This window comes from Notamacropus eugenii, chromosome 5 (assembly GCF_028372415.1).
Source record: "Notamacropus eugenii isolate mMacEug1 chromosome 5, mMacEug1.pri_v2, whole genome shotgun sequence".
Lineage (NCBI taxonomy): Eukaryota > Metazoa > Chordata > Mammalia > Diprotodontia > Macropodidae > Notamacropus > Notamacropus eugenii.
In genome coordinates, this window is record NC_092876.1 from 107,288,523 (window position 1) to 107,310,215 (window position 21,693).

The window sequence follows — 21,693 nt, forward strand, 5'->3', positions numbered from 1 at the left end:
CCTTCTCAGCGACCCTTCGCCTTCAGATGCCTCTCTATGAGTGGAGAGGGTAGACACTGAAGAGCTCCTCCAAGCTCCTTCATTTATGGAGAGGCCTACTGTTGTCATCTTATAATTTCCCACTGGACTTCAGGTCTTCATCATGCTCCCCTACTATTTTAGCAGAGTGAATGGCATGTAGTAGGTGCTTAATAAATGCTGACTACTGACTAGAGGACAGAGTGCCATATGGGAAGTATAGTGTTATTATAATGGCTCTTTAATATTACATAACTACCTAATAGTTACATTAAAAAGCTCTAACATGAAGTTAGGAGTTCTTAACTTTATGTGTGAAGACCCTCTGGCAGTCTGGTGAAGTCTATGGACCCCTTCTCACAATTTCTCTTAAATGAATTAAAACATATAGGATTATAATGGAAACAAATTAGAATCCCTTATCTAGAGAAAGACTTAGGTCAGTTGCAAATCCTTCCCCCTCCAGTCTGCATATGACTATAAGAATCCTTAAAACTGTCACCTCATAAAAGAAGCCTGAGCAGCACTCTTCTACAAGTGTCTATTAACCAGATATATATAAATACATACTTAAGAAGTTTTACGGAATATGGCTGTAAAGATGGAGGAATTTAAAAAACTTCACTTATAAAGTCTTCCTTGCCATCCTCCATTTCATTTTTCCATTTTATTTCCTATAATATAGGCATCATCAATTTAGAGCACACCGAATTTCACCACTTCTTTTACAGATGAAGAAACTGAGGTCCAGAAAAGTTAAGTAACTTCCCTGGGGTCATAATGCCAATAATTGTTTATGGTGGGATTCAAATTCAGGTCTTCTGAACTCAAAGCCAAGTGCTTTAGACATTAAGCTAGTGTGAGTGTTATATGTACACAAAGATGTATAAACATACATTGAAATTGTTATACAGAATTATGCCAGGTGATGGATCTTTGGCCATGCCAACCTAGGAAAGTACAAAATGGTTGTCCTTTGACTGTGAATGTGTGCAGTGAGGTCCCTCTGACTACTAATGCATGGCCTAGGCTTATGAAAGTGGTTTACAACTTCCAATGATGACAGCAGGTGCAGAGCACTAAAGGAAGCAAAATTCCTTAGAGATTATAAAGTCCTCCAGATACTTTTCTGCTTGTGAGTAATGTGCTATTTGTATCATGCCTGAGAATACTGGAGCTTCCAAAATCACTCAAAAGTTCTTAGCATAATAATCCATCCAGGAAAAACTAAGTAGAAAAAGAATGCCTGTTGTTCAGGGTGATATACAGCTGGATAGGTAATCCACTGAACTGGTCCATTAGTTTTAAATCTTGGAGAGTCACTCTAGATAGACAATACTTTGGGCCAAGAACTGAAGAGGAAATAGTAAGCATGCTACAGTTAATGTGGGAAATAATGCATTACTTTAAATGATACCCAACTTTTCGATGAAACAAACAAACCTATCTTTTTAAGAGTAGTATTCTTCTGGTAATGTTATGTGGCAAGGATTGGCAAACTATGGGCCCAGTGGTTAGGGAGCTAAGAATGTTTTTTACATTTTTAAATGTAAGACTTTAAAAAAAAGCTTGCAGACCAAATTTGTCAACTCTTGCTTTATGGCAGAATCATCTCACACCCTATGAAGAATGAAAATTGAGGGTGACCCAAAGGGCAACGCAAAGACATATTGTGCAAGTGCCTTTTTATGTAGCTGCGTAAATAGGTTGTAGCACATTACCAAGAATAATCTGGACACAGAAAGAGACATACAAGAAATTATTCAAGTGATGCATGAAGAAAAACCATGATATGCCAATTATATAGAAAGAATAAGGGATGACAGACAGCCTATTTACAGTAATGGTACCTACACAATATTAAGACACCAGAGGAAGGTCCCCACCACACTACATGGAGCTTTTATGAAGCACTTCCAAGAGGCCATGGGCAAGAGTCCATGGATGAAAACAGGCATACAGGCTTTTATCTACACCACTGGAAGGAATTCTCATATTGATGAGATAAAAACAACAGAAGTATTGCTTAAAATATCACTTTACTACTTATAATAATAATGATGATGATTTGTGTAGTCTCTGACATATGTAACTCTAGACAAGAACTTAAGCTTTTGGTGCTCTAGGCTACATGTCAAACACCCACTTGCACCAGATAAAAGTGTAATTGGGAAATGTTTAACAAAATAAATAAAAACACAGTACAACATAATGTTAATTTGTGGTTTTCTAAGTCAATATACATCCATCTCTGTTTCAATTTGAGTTTGGCACTGCTCTAGGCAATTCTCTTAACAAGTTCCCTACACCAGTGAATTCACAGATCTCTGTCCCTGTAACTTAAATTTTACAAAGTGTTTTCCTTACAACAACTTTGTAAGACCTTGAGACAGTGCAAGTATCATTATCCTTATTTTAAGGATAAAGACACTGACACACAAGGAAGTTAAATGAGTTGCCTAGTACTTTTTTTTTTTAAAAGAAGGAGTCAAACGTCAGGAATAACTGAACCTAGGTCAAATTCTAACTCTAGCATATTGCCTCACTAGTCTTAGTTCAAACTTTTGCCTAGGACTCAAGGTCTCTATGAACATAATGCTACATATGTAAAGCTTAGCAGTTAAATTCAATTTAAAAATATCATTCTCTTAAGGATTTTAAACATCCTTTCTTGCAAACTTAGTTAACTAATAATGAGAACGAAATTCCTACCCCAATTTTGTTAGCTGCACGCAGTCTAAAGTTGTATGTCTTTCCAGGAAGAAGGTTGCTCACTGTGCATTCTACTTCAGAACCTTGGTAAATTTCTCTGGGTTCATCTGTTTCTACAGTAGACATTTCCACACTATAAGAAATAATAGGCGATCCGCCATCAACCTGAGGTGGTCCTAAAAAAAGGTGGAAAAATTTTTGTGGTTTAAAATATTGAGCACATTTAAATACCTATTTAATTATATAATATATTGCTAAAGTGGAAATTACCCCATCGCAGTTGAATTTCTTTTGCTTTGGGTCTACCCTGTAATTTGGGAGGGAAACATGGACCAGGAAGCACAGCTGGAGTCTGCACCAGTAACGGTTCAGATACCTGTCGAACAGTCAAAATAATAATTTTTTTTTTAAATTAAAGAAAAAAGCCATATAAATACCAAGGTTTTCTCATTAAAGAACTATCAGCTAATACTACATGAACATAATCTAGAATGAAATAAAATATCAAAGCTCAAATATGACACAAATACAGTTAAATGAACAATTTTAAGTGTCTAATATAAGACTGAGTCAAGTACTAACAAATAAATTAAAATCAGAATTTTAAAAATTTGCTACTCCATACCTACACCCCATCCCCAATCTATGCAATGGTCTTATTTCATAGTTTTTGATGCTGACCAAATATAAATTCAAGTACCTTGTTAAGTATGAACTGATGTTTATTTTATTTTCAGGTCTGGCCAACTTAGGCTTACAATGATTTTTTTTTTAACCTAAAAGACTTGTTTAAAAAAGTCTTTCCTCTTTTCCTTTTACCTGACAATAAGGCTATAGTCAGATGAACTTTTAAAGCATCTGTCTATGCCTACTTCATAATAGTTACATTTAAAAATACAACTTCCATGAAATTTTCATAACTTATTAAAACTTTTTAAAAACCACATTAGGATTCGACTACTACAAAATGGAATGGAGGGCAGTCCTAGGAAAAAGGAAGGCATCATATCTGACATGTACTGACTACATGATCCATGTGATCATTTAATCCCTTGGTCCCTGACGGCAAGTCTGTGAGATTTACAAGAGATGCTGATTTGTATCATTAGAGGGAATTTTGACTTCAAAGTTTCTCACACTGACAAAATCATAGGTTCAGACACTATTCTGTTCTTTCCCTCCCACACAGACAAAAAACATGGAAAAGGGTCAAAATCACAAATCTCATGGAATCGATCTTTAATTAGAATAAAAACGTTAAAATATTTCCATCTAAACGTCTACGTATGTATTTAAATAAGGGTACTATGCAGATGCCTACTGTAAGTCCCTTTCAATAATATGAATAATAATATACATCAAATAAAAATTTGGTTTAAGAGGAAAAGTCATGCCTGACGTTGCCAATAAAGTGATACGCCTGTTTGTGCAGCAGCTTTCTGAAACGAGCCTTTTAAGATACTCGCATTTCTACCCAGCCCTCTTTAGACAAAGTACCTTGTGCCCTGGTTATCATCCCCATCTTTCTAGTTCAGAGTAGAAACTGTCTGGATCATATCCCCAAGTCTTAGCATACAGAAAGTACTTAACAAATAAATGTTTCAGCTATCTACTAAATTTATTTTTCTGAAATTAAACATCCATTAATTTATTAAGCACCTATTATGCATGACAACATGCTAGATGCTGATCATATTCGCCAAGTACGAACTCATTCAATAAACATGTTACATGTGCTAGGACAGATCTAAAGATAATTTAAATGAATAATGTTATAAATAATAAATTCATATTCATTAACAATCTATCAAGCACCTGTTTCAGGCAAGACAAAAATATATCAACCTATCTCTTTCATTAAAGGGATATAAGGTAATAACTCATAAATATTGCCCCTCAGCGTACTGCTCACGTAGCTGTATGAAATCTAGCATTACCGAACTCTGTCCTCCATCGCTAACACAGTACACACGTAGGCGATAGGGGCAGCCAGGAGTCAGGCGATCACAGAGATGTTCCCGAGCTGTGCCGCTGTATATCACATCCCATTTGTTTCCTGCTAAAAATTGATGCGCAATCAATTACAGACTAATGCTCGATATTTTGGTGTCATGAACACGGCAGGTATCTTCATTTCATTGAAACAAGCATTTGTGTAATTTGTCAGAACAGTTCTAAGCCTACTCAGAGTTTCCTGGAAATGATTTAATTTTCTCTACATACAATTTCCAAGACAAATTTGTATAGATCTGCTGATGTGAACTACTGCTTTGTACAGCCTCTGGAAAAGATAGACAATGTGCTTTTAATTAAACATTTTAAATGTGTTTACTGGTCCAGTAATAATATTATAAATAAATAAATAGGAGAAAAACTAATAATGTGAGTTCAGACTATTTAAAAGATCTCCTTTGCCTTATACATAGGCAAAGTCACTCCACAGCATTTTTTTTGCTATAGGTACTTCCTTCACCAAGAAAGCCTGCATCAAGCCCTCTACATCTCAGTAGATGATCTTTAAGAGTTACTATGTCTAACAAGTTCACCACCCTGCTGCCAGTCTGGTAGTAGGCCTCTTTGACTGTAGCCAGGTTGGGCCTTAGACAAGAGATGTACAGTACGTGGACTGTTTCCAGGTTAGTAGGAGCTGTCTGAGGCCTTGATGTGACGGCAAAACATTAATGAACCCAGGGATACAACCTCCTGGCAAGGATAAGTCACTTTAAAACACAGTTTTTAGAGAATATTATTGCCAGCAAGCAAAATACACAACTTTCAAAAGCATTTGCCTTCATTTCTTGAATCATCAGTGGAAAACATTCAGAGAGCAAGGTAAGCCAAGAGGAGAAAAAGCTAGAGTTTCTGAGTAAGAACTGAAAGAAGAATAAAGAACTGTAAAGAGAAGATAATCTATATCATATAAAGGAAAATGCAAAAATGAACACTTACATTCCCAAGTGGCTACTTTCTCACTCCTATCTACCTCAACCCTAAATCGGCAAAGCCCCCTGTATATCTGTCTATCCCTTTCACTGTGTCCTTGGGAATACCGGTTTCATAATAGTTTTAAATTATATTTTATTTTTATAATCAATCTTCACTCCTTCTATTTCTCCCTCCCTTGCTCAGTGAAATGTATTTTTTTACCCAAGTGTTTGTGTATTCTTCCATCTTTGGACCAGTTCAAATGGGTGATGTTCAAATGTAGCTGCACCCAACCCATAGGTATCTTACTTGAGAACCCTGATTACAAAAGGAAATTTCCCCTAACCATCTCTCTTCCTCCCTCCTCCCAAGTATATATATTCCTCTTCCCCCTTTCCACTCTTTTTAAAAAGCTCATCAAGACACAACAAAACCAACTTCTCAGGGCTAGTCTAATTAGACTCTTCTATGATCTCTGATGATAAGGTTGAAAGGGGACATATATGTATCATATCTCCCTATTTGAATGTATGCAATTTATCCTTTATCATTGTTGATTTGTTTTTACCTTTTTGTTTGTCTTCATTACTGTGTATGAATTTCAGTTTTTCTGCAGCTCTGGTCCTTTTATCAGGAATGCTTGGAATTCCTCTATTTAATTATAGATTCAGTCTCCCTCCCTCCACCCCTCCTTTCCGGGTAGCATTATACTCAATTATGTTAGGTAATTAATTCTTGATGTATCTATATCCTTTGCCTTCTAAAATATGGTATTCCAAGCCAACAGTGGCTTCTAAATCATGTGTGATCCTGACTTTGGCTCTGCAATATAGTCAATTCTTGCTTAACTGAGTGCATTGGGCTCCACATGGCCCCAAGTTCTCTGTGGCTCTGCAGCCCCTGCAAGCTGTGGTGGCTTCAGTCTCCACAGCTGGAATGGCTTCAGTGCCTGAAGTGAAGGACTCCTGGCAGGGGGCTTCACTGGTACTGGTGCTGCTGCCGCCACTGCCGCTGCTGCTCCCCTGCCACAAGAAGACAGAGCCCAGGGATTTGTAATGCAAATCTGCACAAAGCAAGAATTGTTCTTGAATTCTTTCTTTCTAGCTATTTATGGTATTTTTCTTTGACCTGGAAGCTTTGGATTTTGGCTATCATGTTCCTATGAGTTTTCATTTTAGGGCTTTTTTCAGGAAGTGATGAGAGATTCTTTATATTTCCACTTCGCTCTCTAATTCTAAGAGGGTAGGGCAGTTTTAATATTTTCTGAACTATGATTTCTAGGCTTTTGTTTTTGGTCGTGGTATTCACTAGTCCAATGATTCTTAAGTTTTCCTCCTTGATCTTTTTTGCAGGTCAATTGTTTCTACTATGAGATACCTTACACTTTCTTCTATGTTTTCAGTCTTTTAATTTTGTTTTAATATTGCTTGTTGCTTCATGGAGTCATTGGCTCCGATCTGGCTCACTACAATTTTTAGGGCAAAGTTTTGCTTGGGCAAAGTTTTGTACCTCTTGTGCCAAGCTGTTAATTGCCTTTCCATGCTGTTTTCTTCTGCAGATCTAATTTCTTTATCATTTTTCTCTTCTCTTTGAGATTTTAGGGTCATTCCTTTCTTCTGGGTTTGTCTTGGATTTCATTGTCACCACAGTATATTATTAAGGTAGGACTCTTTTCATTTGCTCATTGGAGCCTCCTTGCTGACCTCAGACTTGATGCGCTGTGCATTCTGGAAGGAAGGTCTATGCTGAGCCTGTCGCTGCTTTCTTGGGGTTGGTGAGTATTGTGTTGTTAAAGGATTTCAGGACCAGTTCAGGCTCAATATCTGCAAGCTTTCAGTGCTACCAAAATGGTCTGATATAGAGCAAGGTCTGACTGCTGTTCCTCTGGTCTGAGCTCTGCAAAGTCCTGATCTGGGTTTGTGTATGAGCAAGAGCAAACTGTTGCTAGACTTAGCTCCTATCAATTAGCTGTGAAGTGGTTCAGAGGGCAAAATGCAGGCTTCCTTTTGTTCTGGGAATTGTCTTGGTTACTCCTCTGTAGGCAAGGATGAAGTCTGGAAATGAGATCCTGCTATGAACCCGGGGTCTGAGTTATACTTGCTTTTGAACTTGCTTCTTTCTGAGATATTTTGCCTGCGGCTTGAGATCAAAAAAGATTCGTTGGGGAAGGGAGGGACAGGGAGTGCAAGTCCCCTAGTCAATCCACCCTGGACCTGTGATTCATAACTAGGTAGTGGGCAAAAAACCTGCAAGTTTCTATCTATCCCTGTAATACTGCTCCATTATGAGTCTGGGATCTGCTATCCCAGTTTACAGCCTTTCCCTTAGTGCTGGTGTGTTCCACAAGTCCCTCCCCAATATCCACAGATCTCTCCATCAGTCTCCTTAAATTGACCTAGGCTGGATAAATGACTTATTACTTGCATTTTCCCATCAGGATTAGGTCTGGTGTGTTTTCTAGGTGTTTGGAGTTTGAGAAGGAGGGGGAAGTTTCTAGCTGCACTGCTTCCTATGGAACCATCACCACCTTGGCTCCTGTCTGCCTGCTCTTTAATTAACAAGAGAGCTTTCCTCTTAAATGTCTATACTATTCTTTTCAATTTTTGGTCCCCAATAAGAGGCAGAGATCCATGACAACATCACTTCCTTCACCACCCTTTCCAGAATGAGATACATGTTTTCTCATCACCTCCTGACTCTCTGGTTGTAGTGGGGAATACTTTATTCTACACTGTCACACCCAAACTCTCCCTTGACCACCTTCACTAAGCAATTTCCCTTCTCTGAGGTTTACACTCTGCATATTTTATCATTCAGTCATGAACCTTGTAACTGTTATTCAAAACCTTCTTGGCTCTCCTTAAGCCTCCTATGGTACTGCTCCTTCATTCTTTACTATCAAAGGTGTAAAGGCAATCAAATTAGAATCTTTTGCTGTTTTTGTTTTACTAAAAGTGTCTCAGATTGAATAATGTGATTGGGGAGGATCTTTCCCACCCATTGGTGGGCCTGCTCATAGTGGGAAGCTTGATTAGGGGAGTTGTTTTGTAGGAGGGTCCCAAGTACCTTTTGTTTTTTCTATTGAAACACTGAGCCAGGGGGTAATGCCCTCTGCCTCTAAAAAGTGTATAAATACTGTGAGGGTGAGGTTTTACTCCAAAAACTAGTTTTTGGAAGAAGGTCTGTGTGCTAGATGAGACTCTGGGAAGCACCTAAAGTAGTGTCTCTCCCCACCCAACAAGATTTCTCTGAAATTTGGACTTTGATTTTCTCTGATACCTGTGCTTGATTAAAGTGATTGTTAACTCCTTGAAACCTGCTTTCCTTTTATGAATGCAGATCTAAGAACCTGTGGTACAAGGTCCCCCTGTGTATGTTAGGGTGCTTACTGATATAAAAGGTACCACCATTCTTCTAGTCATTTAGACGTACAAGCTTGATATCTCTGATACCATATACTCAATCACCCAAATTATCTAATCTGTTACTTTTGCATTTCTTGCATATATTTCATTTTTTCCTTATACAATCACCACTCCAGTTCAGGTGGTAAGGGCACAGAATACTGCAACAGCTAAATAACTCTTGCCCATGCCTCAATTTTTTCCCCCAATTTATCCACCACTTGGGTGCCAAGGTTTTTGGCATCTGAAACTCTTTATAACCAGGCCCTTTCAAATCTTAAATCTCTGGTACCTTATTCTTTCTTCAAGCAGCCTAAGATCCACTGTCCTATTTGTAGTTCCTCGAATAGGACCATGTCTTTACACTGGCTGTACCTCCTATCTTCTTGGACATCCTTAAAAGACTCAGTTCAATCCCCACTTCCTTCAAGGGGACTTTACCTTCACCTACTCGGTGTGTGTTTTATATATGTGTTAGTTATTGACATGCTGTCTCCTATATGAGAACATAAGCTTTGTGAGAGCCTTTCTCTGTATTCTCAAGTACGTTGCACAAGCCCTGGTATGCAAAAAGTGCTTAATAAACGGTTGTTGACTGTCTTAATTAAATACAGTTCTTACCATTCGAGCCTTCTGACATTTCTACAACATACTTATTTATAGATGCTCCTCCATTGTCTTTTGGTGGATCTGTTAGAAAACAAAACAACCAAAATTGGTATCAGGCAAAGCATAACAAAGAGTAAAATATTTCATTTGACATGGTTATTGAAGTTTTGATAAAGCATGTCCTAACTTTTTATAACAATGTAATTTGCTAGATGAAGAATAAATTTAGAGCTTTGAAACTCTATATAAACTAAAATCAGAACCATGGTCTGAAATATTGCTCTGAAAAGAGTCTGACACAAAAATAATGCTTTATAGCTTTCAAAGAAGTTTAACATACATTATTGCAACTGAAAGCTATAAAAGCTCTGTGAGATACAGGAAAAGTCACTAATATTCCCCTGTTGCCGGTGAGGAAATGGAGGCCACAGACATATGCAATATGTGGTTGAGCAGGGACTAGAAGTCAGTTCTCTTGATTCAATCCTAATCCAATGTTCCTTCACTATACTTTATATCACATTTCTGTACAGAAATTTAGGGTACTCCTCATCTGCCTGAGCATCAGATCTGAATTCTTTAGTATATATGTGTTCAAAGAGCCAGTTAATTATAATGTATCTTGAATTTGGCCCCATTTGGACAAGTCAACTTATGTAAAGATCTCTGAAGAATTTGTATTAATATGAAAAGGAAAACACCTTACCCCAAGTTATTTTAAAATTCTGTGAATGTATCTTTCCTTTAACTGATGGTTTTAAAGGTGCTCCAGGTTTATCTGGACAAGTAGTAAATTCTACAACTTCACTTGGATTGCTTTTACCTTCTGAGTTATAAGCAATAACCTATGACAAAAACATACACAAGTAAAATTATATAAATTCAACATAGGCAACAATCTTTTAACATGGTGATTGTTGACAACACAGTGCTGGCTAATTCCTTCCAGTATTCTGACCCTGATATATGCATAAAAAACAAGATCCAAGGATAATACTTATAGGTAGTAGGATGGTAGGTATATCATAATAATGATTTGTTTGTTTAATTTAGAACCCTTATCCCTCATTAGATCTTTAGTATATCCAAACAATATTCAAACTAGGGACTTCAAAATTCTATTCCTTAGTACCTTACAATCAAAGAGTAATTAATTTATTGCCCTGCCCAAGACCAATATATAAGTCTAAAGTGTTAAGAAAATCTAAAATAATACCAAATAAGCCAAATGAAGCTCCTCTTAATCTTGTTTTTAAGTTAACAAACACCCTTTCCAGTTACCTCTTCTAAAAGCAAAATTCCTTCTTTGGTCAATACCCATAATGAGTAACATAAGATAGAAATAGAGATCAGACCTATGGTTTCACTGACATAGAGAATTTCCAGATGAGGCAACTCCTAAAACCAACGCATCTCCTAGCACCTTCTCATTCAGGATGACATGGCTTAGATTAGAGGCAAGGCTAGAACTCAGGTCCAATCTCTTAAGGTTAGAATCTACCACACTGTGTGATGACTCTCCTCTTTCTCTTTATTAATCTTATTAACAATGTTAAACAACAAATATTACTTCAACACTCATGATGGATAAGAAACCTTGTGTTGTGAGAAACATATAGATCTAAGACACAGGAATACTTCAAGAAGCACATAATCTAACTGAATGCATAGGTTATTAAGTAACAAAGGATAATTAACAAGCAGTTTTAAGTGCTAAATAAGTGGTGCAGACAATCTGTGGTAGGAATTTAGAAAAGGCAGAGATCAAGCTTTATAGAAGAGTTAAAAGATAGGAAGGAATAAGATATATTCACCAGTATGAAATTAGTCTGGACTGGCTGAAATAGAAAATTCAAGGGAATAGCATGTGTGAGAAAGTTGGAAAATCAGTTTAGGTCAGTAGAGTCTTGATTCTCAAATGAGATAATACCTGTATAGCATTTAGCACAGTCTGGCACATTGTAGGAACTTAATAAATGCTCACTCTCTTTCAGCTTAAACTTTTTTGCTGTAGGAAATGTGGAGACATTGATTTTTGGAAAATTTTAGTATTAGTGAGAAGGGAAAGAATATGGGAGCTGGGTGATCAGTTAGGAAACAACTAAAATGATTCAGGTATGGAGTAATAAGGGCCTATAACTACTTGGATACACAGTAGGAATGGAAGACCTGAACAAGAAGTATATGAAGAAAGAAATTATGAAGAAAGGTTCTGGTGACTATCTCGAGTTGTTTATTGTGTTCCTTATCTCCTGAAGTCATACCTTCTCTTCTTTCCCAGGAAGCCTTTTCTAGATATGCTTATCAATTCTACGATTGATTCTAAAAGGTTCTACTTTATAATCTCTCCTCATAATTATTAGTCCTATCATCAATACCTTGTATTGTGAGCCGAATCATGAAATTTGTAAGGGAATCTCTTCTTGTTTTTTGATAAAGTGGATAATAACAACGAACTAGCATCGATATCATGTTTTAAGAAATGCAAAGTACTTTCCAAATATTATCTCATTTTATTCTCACAATAACCTGAGAGGGAGATGCTATTATTACCCCCATTTTACAAAAGAGGAAACTAAGGAAGATGAAGTGACCCATTGGTTGGGGTCACACAGCTGGTCTACGTCTGAGGCTGGATCTGAACTTAGGTCTTTCTGACTGAGTCAAGAGCTCTCTCTGCTGCAACCACCAGCTGCCTCTAGTATTATGTGTCTACTGTGTGCAAGGCACTGTGCTAGGCTGGATTATACACATCGATGGTTACTCAGAAATATAAAAAGCACTAAATATTTTTCAAATTCTGGTAACAATGATCAGGTTATAATAAGAAACTTATCTGAACAAACAGAAAAAATGCAAATAACAAAACAAACATCTATGTAAAAACTACAGGTGTTGATGGCTTAACAGTTATCATCAAAACAATAGCATATTTTTTCCTCTATGTACAGGGTTTTGCTTTTTTTTAAAGTGTATTTTATTTTAAATAAATCCTCCAACATGAAAAGACTTCAATTTTTGCTTGAAGAAGGTTATGCAAACAACATACTGGTCAAGTGCATCTGTATAGCTCAGCAACAGTCCCTTATTGGAAACAATATTTTCACAATGGTGGCCAAAGGGCCTTAGTCTGCCTTAGAATTTGGTTTCTCCTTTGCATTTTTCTCTCTTAACTCCACCCAGGTTTTACTAATAGTTTTCATCACTTCATCATCTTCATAAATCTTCAGAATATCCATCACTTCTCACCAGTATGCATCATTGTCAAAGGAAGATTCTTTCAAACCACTCCCTGCCCCTTGCATTTTTTTCCACCTTAGGTGGAGAAATCAAGGTGAGTCAACAATTGCATTTTTGCTCCTATCTGAATAATATATAATGTCATTATGTATAATGTAATGTTACAATATATTATAGTAATATCAGTTTTGATTTTTCTTAATCTACTACCTACAAAGATGAGGCTCAAGTTGTTGATAGTCATGGAGTACCTTTTCCCATTTAGACTCTTGAGGAAAAGTTCAGGCAGCTATGTGGCATGGTGGATAGAGGGCTGGCCTGGAGTCAGAAACACTCATTTTCCTGAGTTCAAATCTGGCCTCAGACACTTACTAGCTGTGTGACTCTGGGCAAGTCACTTTATCCTATTTGCTTCAATTTCTTTATCTGTAAAATGAGCTAGGGAAAGAAAAGACAAACCACTCTAGTTTCTTTGACAAGAAAACTCCAAATGGGGTCACAGAGAATCAGACACAACTGAAGAATGATTGAACATATGAGAAGCTCAAATGACTGCTTTGTGAATTGCCTCTATTCTTAGTGGAGACCTGCTAATGACCAGTTAAGTAGACGTTGATTTTTTTTCCCACAAATTTATCTGATCCATCCTTAATTGCTGATTTTTACTAAGTGCCCAAGTGATCATAGGGGCAACCACAGCTGCTGAATTCTCAGTGTCAATAGTTTCTTCTTTCTCTTGTTGCTTTTGCTATTATCTTGTACTTGATTTCCATTTCTAACTTGGACTTCTCTGTTGTTAGAGTTTCACTGACTCTTCCTAGTGGCCTTTCTCAGCAACTCCTTCAAGGTCTTTTCACAGCTTCTCTAGAGCTGTCGCCACAGTTTGCTGCTACCTGTAGGGGTAATCTGAGTTTGAGCCATTGGCTGCAGTCGCACAAAGTGATGGTAGGGACACCATAATGCATGAGGTAGACTCAGAGATGCTGCTGCTTGAACATGGATCAGTTGTCTTATGCAGATCAGGGCTCGTGCAAAAACCTGAGTCCCCTCTACCACGTTCTTCGTAGAGTTGTTGTTAATGTTTTCTTTAGTCTCTATATGCAACCAAATCAGTACTAATGTGTTGTGAAAGGAAAACTAAATAAATATGCTACACCTCTTACGCACTTTACAAAACTTATAAATACACAAATCATGCCAGAAAAGAAAAATGACCTGCAAATATATATTAGAGATTTCAAAAATGAAGTTAATGGGTTAAATTATCTATGCACATAAAATTAGGGTTTGAATTATAAGAGTCTTTGTAAGAGAAACAAAATATAGCCTATTTTAAAACTGAGAAGCATAAAACAGAAACAAATGCTGTTAGGTATTTTCATTTTTAATAAAGACCATCTAGATAGCATAGTCTGCCATTAAATTCTCACTACTCCCTCAATTCTCTTAACTCCTGAAAACTGGTTTCCCTCTTCAACACTTTAATCAGACTGCTCTCTGCAAGACAACTCATGAAATCACACAGTCAAATTCAGTGGCCTCTTTTTTATCTTTACTCTTCTTAGCCTCTTTGCAAATGTTGACCCTGCGGGCCCCATTTTCTTCTTCCTTGGATTATACAATACTGCACTCTCAAAGTTCTCCTCCTATCTTATTTCCCTTAGGGGATCCCATCTACTCATAGGCTTAAACTTCTTATACTCAAAGACCTCCATGATCTGATCACAGCTTACCCCATCACCCGCATTGCTCAGGATTCACCTTCATGAATTCCAGGTTCTTGCCAAAATGTTTTCCAGGCTCCTGTTGGTCCCTAATCTCTCTCCTGAGTCTATAAATGGTTTATCTTTACACACCTCTGCCTGTCATTTAGGGCTTTCAGTGATCATTTGCTCCAGAAAGACTTTCCTGATTCCATGACTAAAAGTGATGTTATATAATGCTTTGCTTGGTCTTTACTATATACTTACATTATTATAACTTGTGCTGTAGTACACATGTACATATCAGCTCTACTAGATCTTTAAGTGACCAAAGGGTGAGACTATTTTGTGCCTCTCCTATTAAAGCCCAGTGCTTCACTGTCATGGGGATGTTGTGGTGGCAAAGTCTGTTAGTCATGCTATCAGTGATTTCTATGCTACTCTGGATAATGCAGACAGTCTCATAATATCCATTGTTAAATTTCATGCTGTAAGAAGGGATGTTAATCCTAGATTTATAATGTATGACATCCTTCCAGATTATAATGAATTCTCTAAGCTACAATTTTGATGCTTTTTAAAAAGTCAAAATAGAATAATTTGTGCCTTTCCTATTGCTTCAAGTTAATCTTTAGGCAAACTTTACTGTGGGATGGCCTAGCTCTATTGTCATTAATGGCTTATTAATTTATGTAAGGCTGCCACTTTTTAAATATATTAACACTATGTTTTCACCTACTGACTGTTTATGTTTTAAAATTAAGAGAAAGAGCTCATTTAACAAACCTACCTAGTGGCTTTGTTCAAATATTTTGTAAATAGTTCATATCTTCTTCAAACATGCCTCTGATTCACATTACCTGAGAATATAATTCTATTTTTTGCTCTAAATCACTATTGATTTGAGAAAAGTGAATTAAAACAACTCTGAGGTACTACCCTACATTTATTGGATTGGCTAATATGAGAGAAAAGGAAATTGACAAAGGTTGGAAGGGATGTGGAAAAATTGGTACACAAACACTGTTGGTGGAGTTGTGAATTGATTCAACTATTCAGAAGAACAATTTGGAACTATGTCCAAAGGGCTTTAAAATCATGCATTTTGACCTAGCAATACCACTACTAGGTCTGTATCCTAAAGAGAAAAACAAAAAAAAAAAACAAAGAGAAAAACAAAATTATTTACAGCAGCTCTTTTAGTAGTAGCAAAGAATTGCAAATTGAGGGGATGTCCATTAATCAGGGAATGGCAGTATATAATTGTGGTGGGAAACTACTGTACTATAAGAAACAATAAGCAGGATGCTTCTGAGAAAAATCTGGAACAACTTATATGAACTGATGCAAAGTGAAATGAGAGCAGACCCAGAAGAACATTGTACACAGTAACAGCAATGTTGCACAATGATCAACTGTGAATGGCTTAGCTATTCTCTGCAATACAATGATCTAAGAAATTCTGAAGGGCTTACAATGAAAAATGCTATCCATCTCTAGAGAAAGAACTGATGAAGTCTGAATGTAGACTGAAGTATACATGGTTTTATTTTTCTTGGGGTTTTTCTTTTGCCTGTGTTTTCTTTCACAACATGACTGATATGGAAATATGTTTTGCATGACCCAACACATATATAACCAAATCAAACTGTTTGCCTTATCAGTGAGGGGAGAAGGGAAGGAGAAAATTTGCAACTTAAAATTTTAAAAAGTGAGTGTTAAAACAGTTTTTACATGTAATTAGGGAAAAAATAAAATACTAAATAAAATTTTAAAAATATAATGTATTTCTATGTTTAACCTGCATACTCATATGATGAATACCAATATGCTCAGATATAATCTATAGAACTTAAAATTATAAATAATTTATAACTGTCTACAAAAAACTGAGCTAACATGAGGCAAAAGAATTTGCTATAAAACCTATTTATGTTTGTAGGTAAATGTGATGGTGTTTCAGCAAATGACTGTAGAAATGGGCAAAAATCTTTGAACATTAAATGTTAAATGAATGAGCTTTTAGTTGGTGAAAGGAGACAATTATATATTCCAAGATGTTAAAAATAAATATTATTTTGAAAGCATTAAAACCTACATCCATAACAGCCTGTGTCCCAAAATGATCATGCTTAACTATATATGGTTAAGATATTTTAGTCAACCAGTCTTAAGATGGATGACCTCTGCTACTGTATTAATAAGGACACCATTCATTGCTTAAAAGCAGCTACCATCAGATTACCTGTTATTAAATTGAATTACAAAATAATAATTAAAACAACCAGTAATGCATGCCACTGCACTCGAACTATGAAATTAAGCAAGATTCTTGTTCACAGTTTATTAATAAGATATAAAATACTGATCTACACTAAAATAAGCAAAGATAAACAACTGAAAGAGTACACAGAAATGAAATTCAAAGATAAACCAGAATGTTTATAATAAGAGGTAGAAAGATGAGAAATACAGGGCTTTGAAAATTGACAATATGGTACAATTAGCCACCAAATGATCAAAGCAGAAAGTAAAAGAAAAGTTCTAGATATGTTCAGTGTTACCCAGGAGTGATTTATCTTTCCTCCCTCAGAAGGGGCACCAGTTATGTTGATACATTCTGTGAAGAGGAGAAACAAAATTGCCAACTACATACTAACTGCAAGACAGCTGCACTGTACTATGTTGTGTACTAGCGTATGCCTGATGTTATTATAATGTAATTATCAGTATTATCCCTGAATGTGTCTTTTGGAGATGCCCACTTATATTGTGAAAATAAGGAACCAGTAAAGCATGAAATATGAGTTTTAGTTTAAGGTAATTTTAGTTGAAAACATTCTAGAATAACTGCTTTACAGAGCCTAAGAATGAAAGAATAGAATAAGAGGCACCTTAAATATTATCATATAATAGTAACCTTATTAATTGATAATATTAACAGCATATTAAATATACAATAGAATATTTAAGGTTTAAAATAAAAATTAATTAGTCATTTTAAACCTTACTTTAAGATTTTTACAATCTTACCTTAAACTTGTACTTTGTACTGCGTCTAAGATTTTTCACGGTGTAAGCAAGATCCTCTCCATCATATTTAGGCTTGAAACCATATCCCTGTTAGAAAATTAACATACATACGCACATAATATACATACCTATAGTTGTACTTATATTTCACTTTTTAATAAGGAAGGGAATAATGGAAGACCGATATTTTTTCTTTATCTTTTAAATGTTTACAAGTGCAAGGTACTTAGCGCTTTTTAAAAAACTAAACTTCTTTACCTTGAATCAGGTTGGACCAGTTTCTCTACACTGAGGGAGGAAGTGGGGTATACCTAGGAAAGCCCACCTAATTAGTTAGGCAGGTGGAAATAAAAAGATCTGTACTCAAACAGTGTCTAGCCACTAGGTAAGGAAGTTTTTGGCCATAGCAACCTGTGAAATGAAAAAAAATTACAAAACAGCCCTCTGTCCTATGCAGCCTGTTTCTGCTTCTGCAAATGCCATGACAGAAATGAGGCAGGGAAGGGTGAGGAGGAGAGGTGATTTAAGAATTGCAGTTTTTAAGCTATCTATAAATATAAATTTAACTACTGGTACTTTAAATGTAAGATTTTGGCCCAAAGACAGAGTGACATGTTTTTGGAAAAAGCAAATCCTGTTAGTACTGATATTCTCATGGTAATTAAACTAGAAGACAACAAAAATTAAGGCTAAATGGAAGAATAGTTTAATAAGTTTTACTTGAAGACAAAGGAATTGGCAGGGTTGGCTTGATCCTGTGCCTAAAGGAAACAGGAAACATTATTTTAGGTGATGTTTAATCATCTTTTTACTTCAGTGCTTATGATGAGAATAAGCAAAAAAGACCAATGGGAATAAAATTATAGATCATGTGCCAACATCTGCTAAAAAAGGATGAAGAGGGAGAAAAATTCTATGTAGAACTGGGTAAGACCTTCCAAATCATATCACATATACTTTTGATTCTCAATGAACAAGTGTAAAAGTGGGTATAGGCTGGTTAAAAGATGTTGGGATATATGACTCAGGTCTGAGAAAAAGAGGTTTAGAGCTTACTCAGAATTTGAGGGAACATGGAATATCACAAATAAAGAAATGGACACTACTAAAGTGGGAATAGCATAAGAATCAATTATTTGTGCTCAGAGTATTGATTGGTTAGAGCAAACAGCAAAAAATCCCTCAGTAGTGATGAGTTATCTTTGGCCTTGCCACTCATGAAACAAATAATAAATACAAAATGATCCTCAGCCCTGTGCAAAAGTACTGGAAAATGGATAAGGAAAAGAAAGAATAGCACTGATTTTAGACTACCTATAAATATTCATCTTAATACCAGTACTCCAAAATGTGAGATTCATGTTCAATGATAATCAAAGTGACGTACTACTGAATCATATCGCTAATGAACATTCTTGCTATAAATGAAACTGGAAGAGAGAAAGAAATTGCAGCTAAATGAAGGAGCAAATTGAAAGACACTGGTAGAGTTGCTTTTATTGTGCATCCAAAGGCAACAGAAAACTTGCACTTCTGATGAGTCTACGCAAAAGATCATAAAGATAACAGCACTTGTGTACCAACATTTGTTGAAGAGAACTAGGATTTACAAAAATTTTACAAACTCAATAAAATCCTCTAAACTTATTCAATAAATACTTCAATGTTTAATGAGTTCAATTATGGATTTAGAAACCCAAGAGGTCAAAGGTTTGTGGATTAAACAAAAGCCTTGCATGCACAAACACACATACCTTCAAAGACAGAGTTAAGAGGTATTAAACCTGGCAAGCACTTAATAGGCTCTATCAAAAAAAAAAATGAAACTGACAATATTTTAAGAGACAAGTTATTGATGTTAGTCATTCCAAATCAGTTGACTAGACTACTAGAGGAAAGGTCAAACTCAACTTCAAAAAGGAGAAAAAGAAGGCATTATTGCATGTAATCGAGATAGCTCCATTCTGATGCATTTGAATAAGCCACGGATGCCTCAAATCAGGAAATGGATAAAGTAACAGACATGATACAAACTATCACCATTTTCTATAATAACAATAAATCTCAATCAACAAAAACTTCTTGATCAATGAAAAGACATGACTGGTAAGGGAAATAGTATCAAACAAGATTCCTTGATAAATGCAATTATAGATTGTTCAGTGATTACTAACATCAAGTGAGATATAAAAAAAAATAATTTTTGTCAGTTATTTACTAGTATCATGTACGATGGTTAAAGCAAGTATGGAAGTATGACCTACAGAAAGCATGGTCCTCTAGAAGCTTCTTTTTTTGGATGACATTATACTGACTGAATACACTTTTCAAGCCCTAAAAACACTACAGAGGCTTCCAGGGGGGATGCAGAAGTACTCAAAAGAACGCAATCAATAATCCATGATAAAGAATATCAGATTATGATAAGCAGTTTGATGCTCAGCGTACTGAATTAGTCTATCCGTATACACATCTTGGACAAATACTGGGTAAGGGCAATCAACTACACCCAGAGTTAAAGAGGAGTAAGAAAGTGGGCTGGACTGCATTTGGGAAGCTTCATACTTTCAATAATCGTAAGCCCTTCCCTAAAACAAAAACTCTTTTCTTAATTCTGTTTTTTACACCTACAATGATGCTATGTAATCTTAGAATATCATAAAATCTTAGGAATAAAAATTGAGGATCATCCAAATAATAAAGAAGAACTTATGACGGACATAAGCAGGTTACAGCAACATGACAAATTATATTTAAGAAGCGATGTAAAAGATTTTAACAAAGATAAATGTCTGGAAAATGAGGGTGATCATTCCCATAGCAAGAGTAATGGGATAGCTTCTATCTGTCAACTGGACAGAACTCATTTAATGGTGTCCACACGATATCACGAGATCAAAGAAAGGCCTCTCAGCATATCAGATGCGCCAGCGAGGGATCAAAGGGAAGAAACAGACAAAAGTTGCCACAGAAAAGAAGATGTGGATAGGTTGTGCTAATGAAACAATGGAGGCAGCAAACTTATGAGACAGTTTCACTAATGTTGAAGGTAGTGCCTAAATAAGAAGGCATATCACCAGGAAATTAGTATCAGAAAAGCTGGTGAAAACCACACTTTGTAAAAGACAAATCTTCACTGCACAAATAACTATGAAATATAGAAAGACTTAGGGGAAGCCATCAAGAATGATGGGAAAATCCTCTAGGGAATATATAAAAGAGAACACAGACAAATATACAATATGTGAAAGCATGAATGGGCTGATATCTTTAACGATGGAAGGATAACTGACAATAGGATTAGAGATCTAACAGTAGTAGAAATATTACTGAAGCTTACTGTTTCCCATTTCAACTGTAAACATGAAATTAGAAGCAAACTAAGTATTTTTCAATACTGAGTGTAACACAGGTCTAAACTGGTTGTTTATAAAATTTAATAAAACAGAAAAATATTTAATTTTTTTGTAGCTAGTTACAAACTGTGCTTTCATAGATGGATAGTCATTTAGAGTCAGGGCCATTGAAGATCCAGAAGCAAAATGGCCTTTCCAAAGTGATTGCAATTCTAACAAGCAGTTCAGCCACAGCTATAGTCTAATGGAAGTGAGACCCTTACTGTGAAGCCACTTCCCAATCTCATCTATTGGTTTCATGGGGCAGCTGGCACTCCTTTACGTACACTGTAGCAATCTGACAAGTGGTAAACTGGATGGTACTTTTTGTTAGCTGTCAAAGGGCCACTGATATTGTCTGTTCTCTAGTCATTGTTATTGCTCTCCAGGAGACCAGGACTATTCACTGAAATCTCAGAGAGACCTCATTAACTTGCCCTGTTGTAGAATTGTACCTTCTCCCACTTCTATCACTGTAAAACAAAAGATAGATAGACGCAAAACCTCAAAGAAACAATCACATTCCCAAATTTCAACTGAACTGGTGGCTGGGCTGAAGAAATGGCTAGGGAATACATTTAATTTTGAAAAATAAAGTACCAGATCGAGCACTATATAGTGGCTAAATCATTTATTGTATTTGGATACTAGTAC

General features: G+C 36.1%; 1 protein-coding gene across 12 annotated transcripts in view; it reads right to left on the reverse strand.

Annotated features, from left to right (window-relative positions):
• Positions 1-21,693, reverse strand: part of FNDC3A (fibronectin type III domain containing 3A) — a 213,810-nt gene that overhangs the window by 21,331 nt on the left and 170,786 nt on the right. For 10 of the 12 annotated variants that reach the window (XM_072610542.1, XM_072610537.1, XM_072610540.1 and 7 more), the window contains 6 exons: positions 17,645-17,731; positions 10,375-10,513; positions 9,681-9,749; positions 4,668-4,789; positions 3,001-3,106; positions 2,731-2,906 (listed from right to left, as the gene is read on the reverse strand). In XM_072610542.1, the coding sequence (XP_072466643.1) occupies positions 2,731-2,906; positions 3,001-3,106; positions 4,668-4,789; positions 9,681-9,749; positions 10,375-10,513; positions 17,645-17,731 (699 nt within the window). The remainder of the gene's footprint in view (positions 1-2,730; positions 2,907-3,000; positions 3,107-4,667; positions 4,790-9,680; positions 9,750-10,374; positions 10,514-17,644; positions 17,732-21,693) is intronic. The other 2 variants (XM_072610543.1, XM_072610539.1) reach the window with 1 other exon arrangement.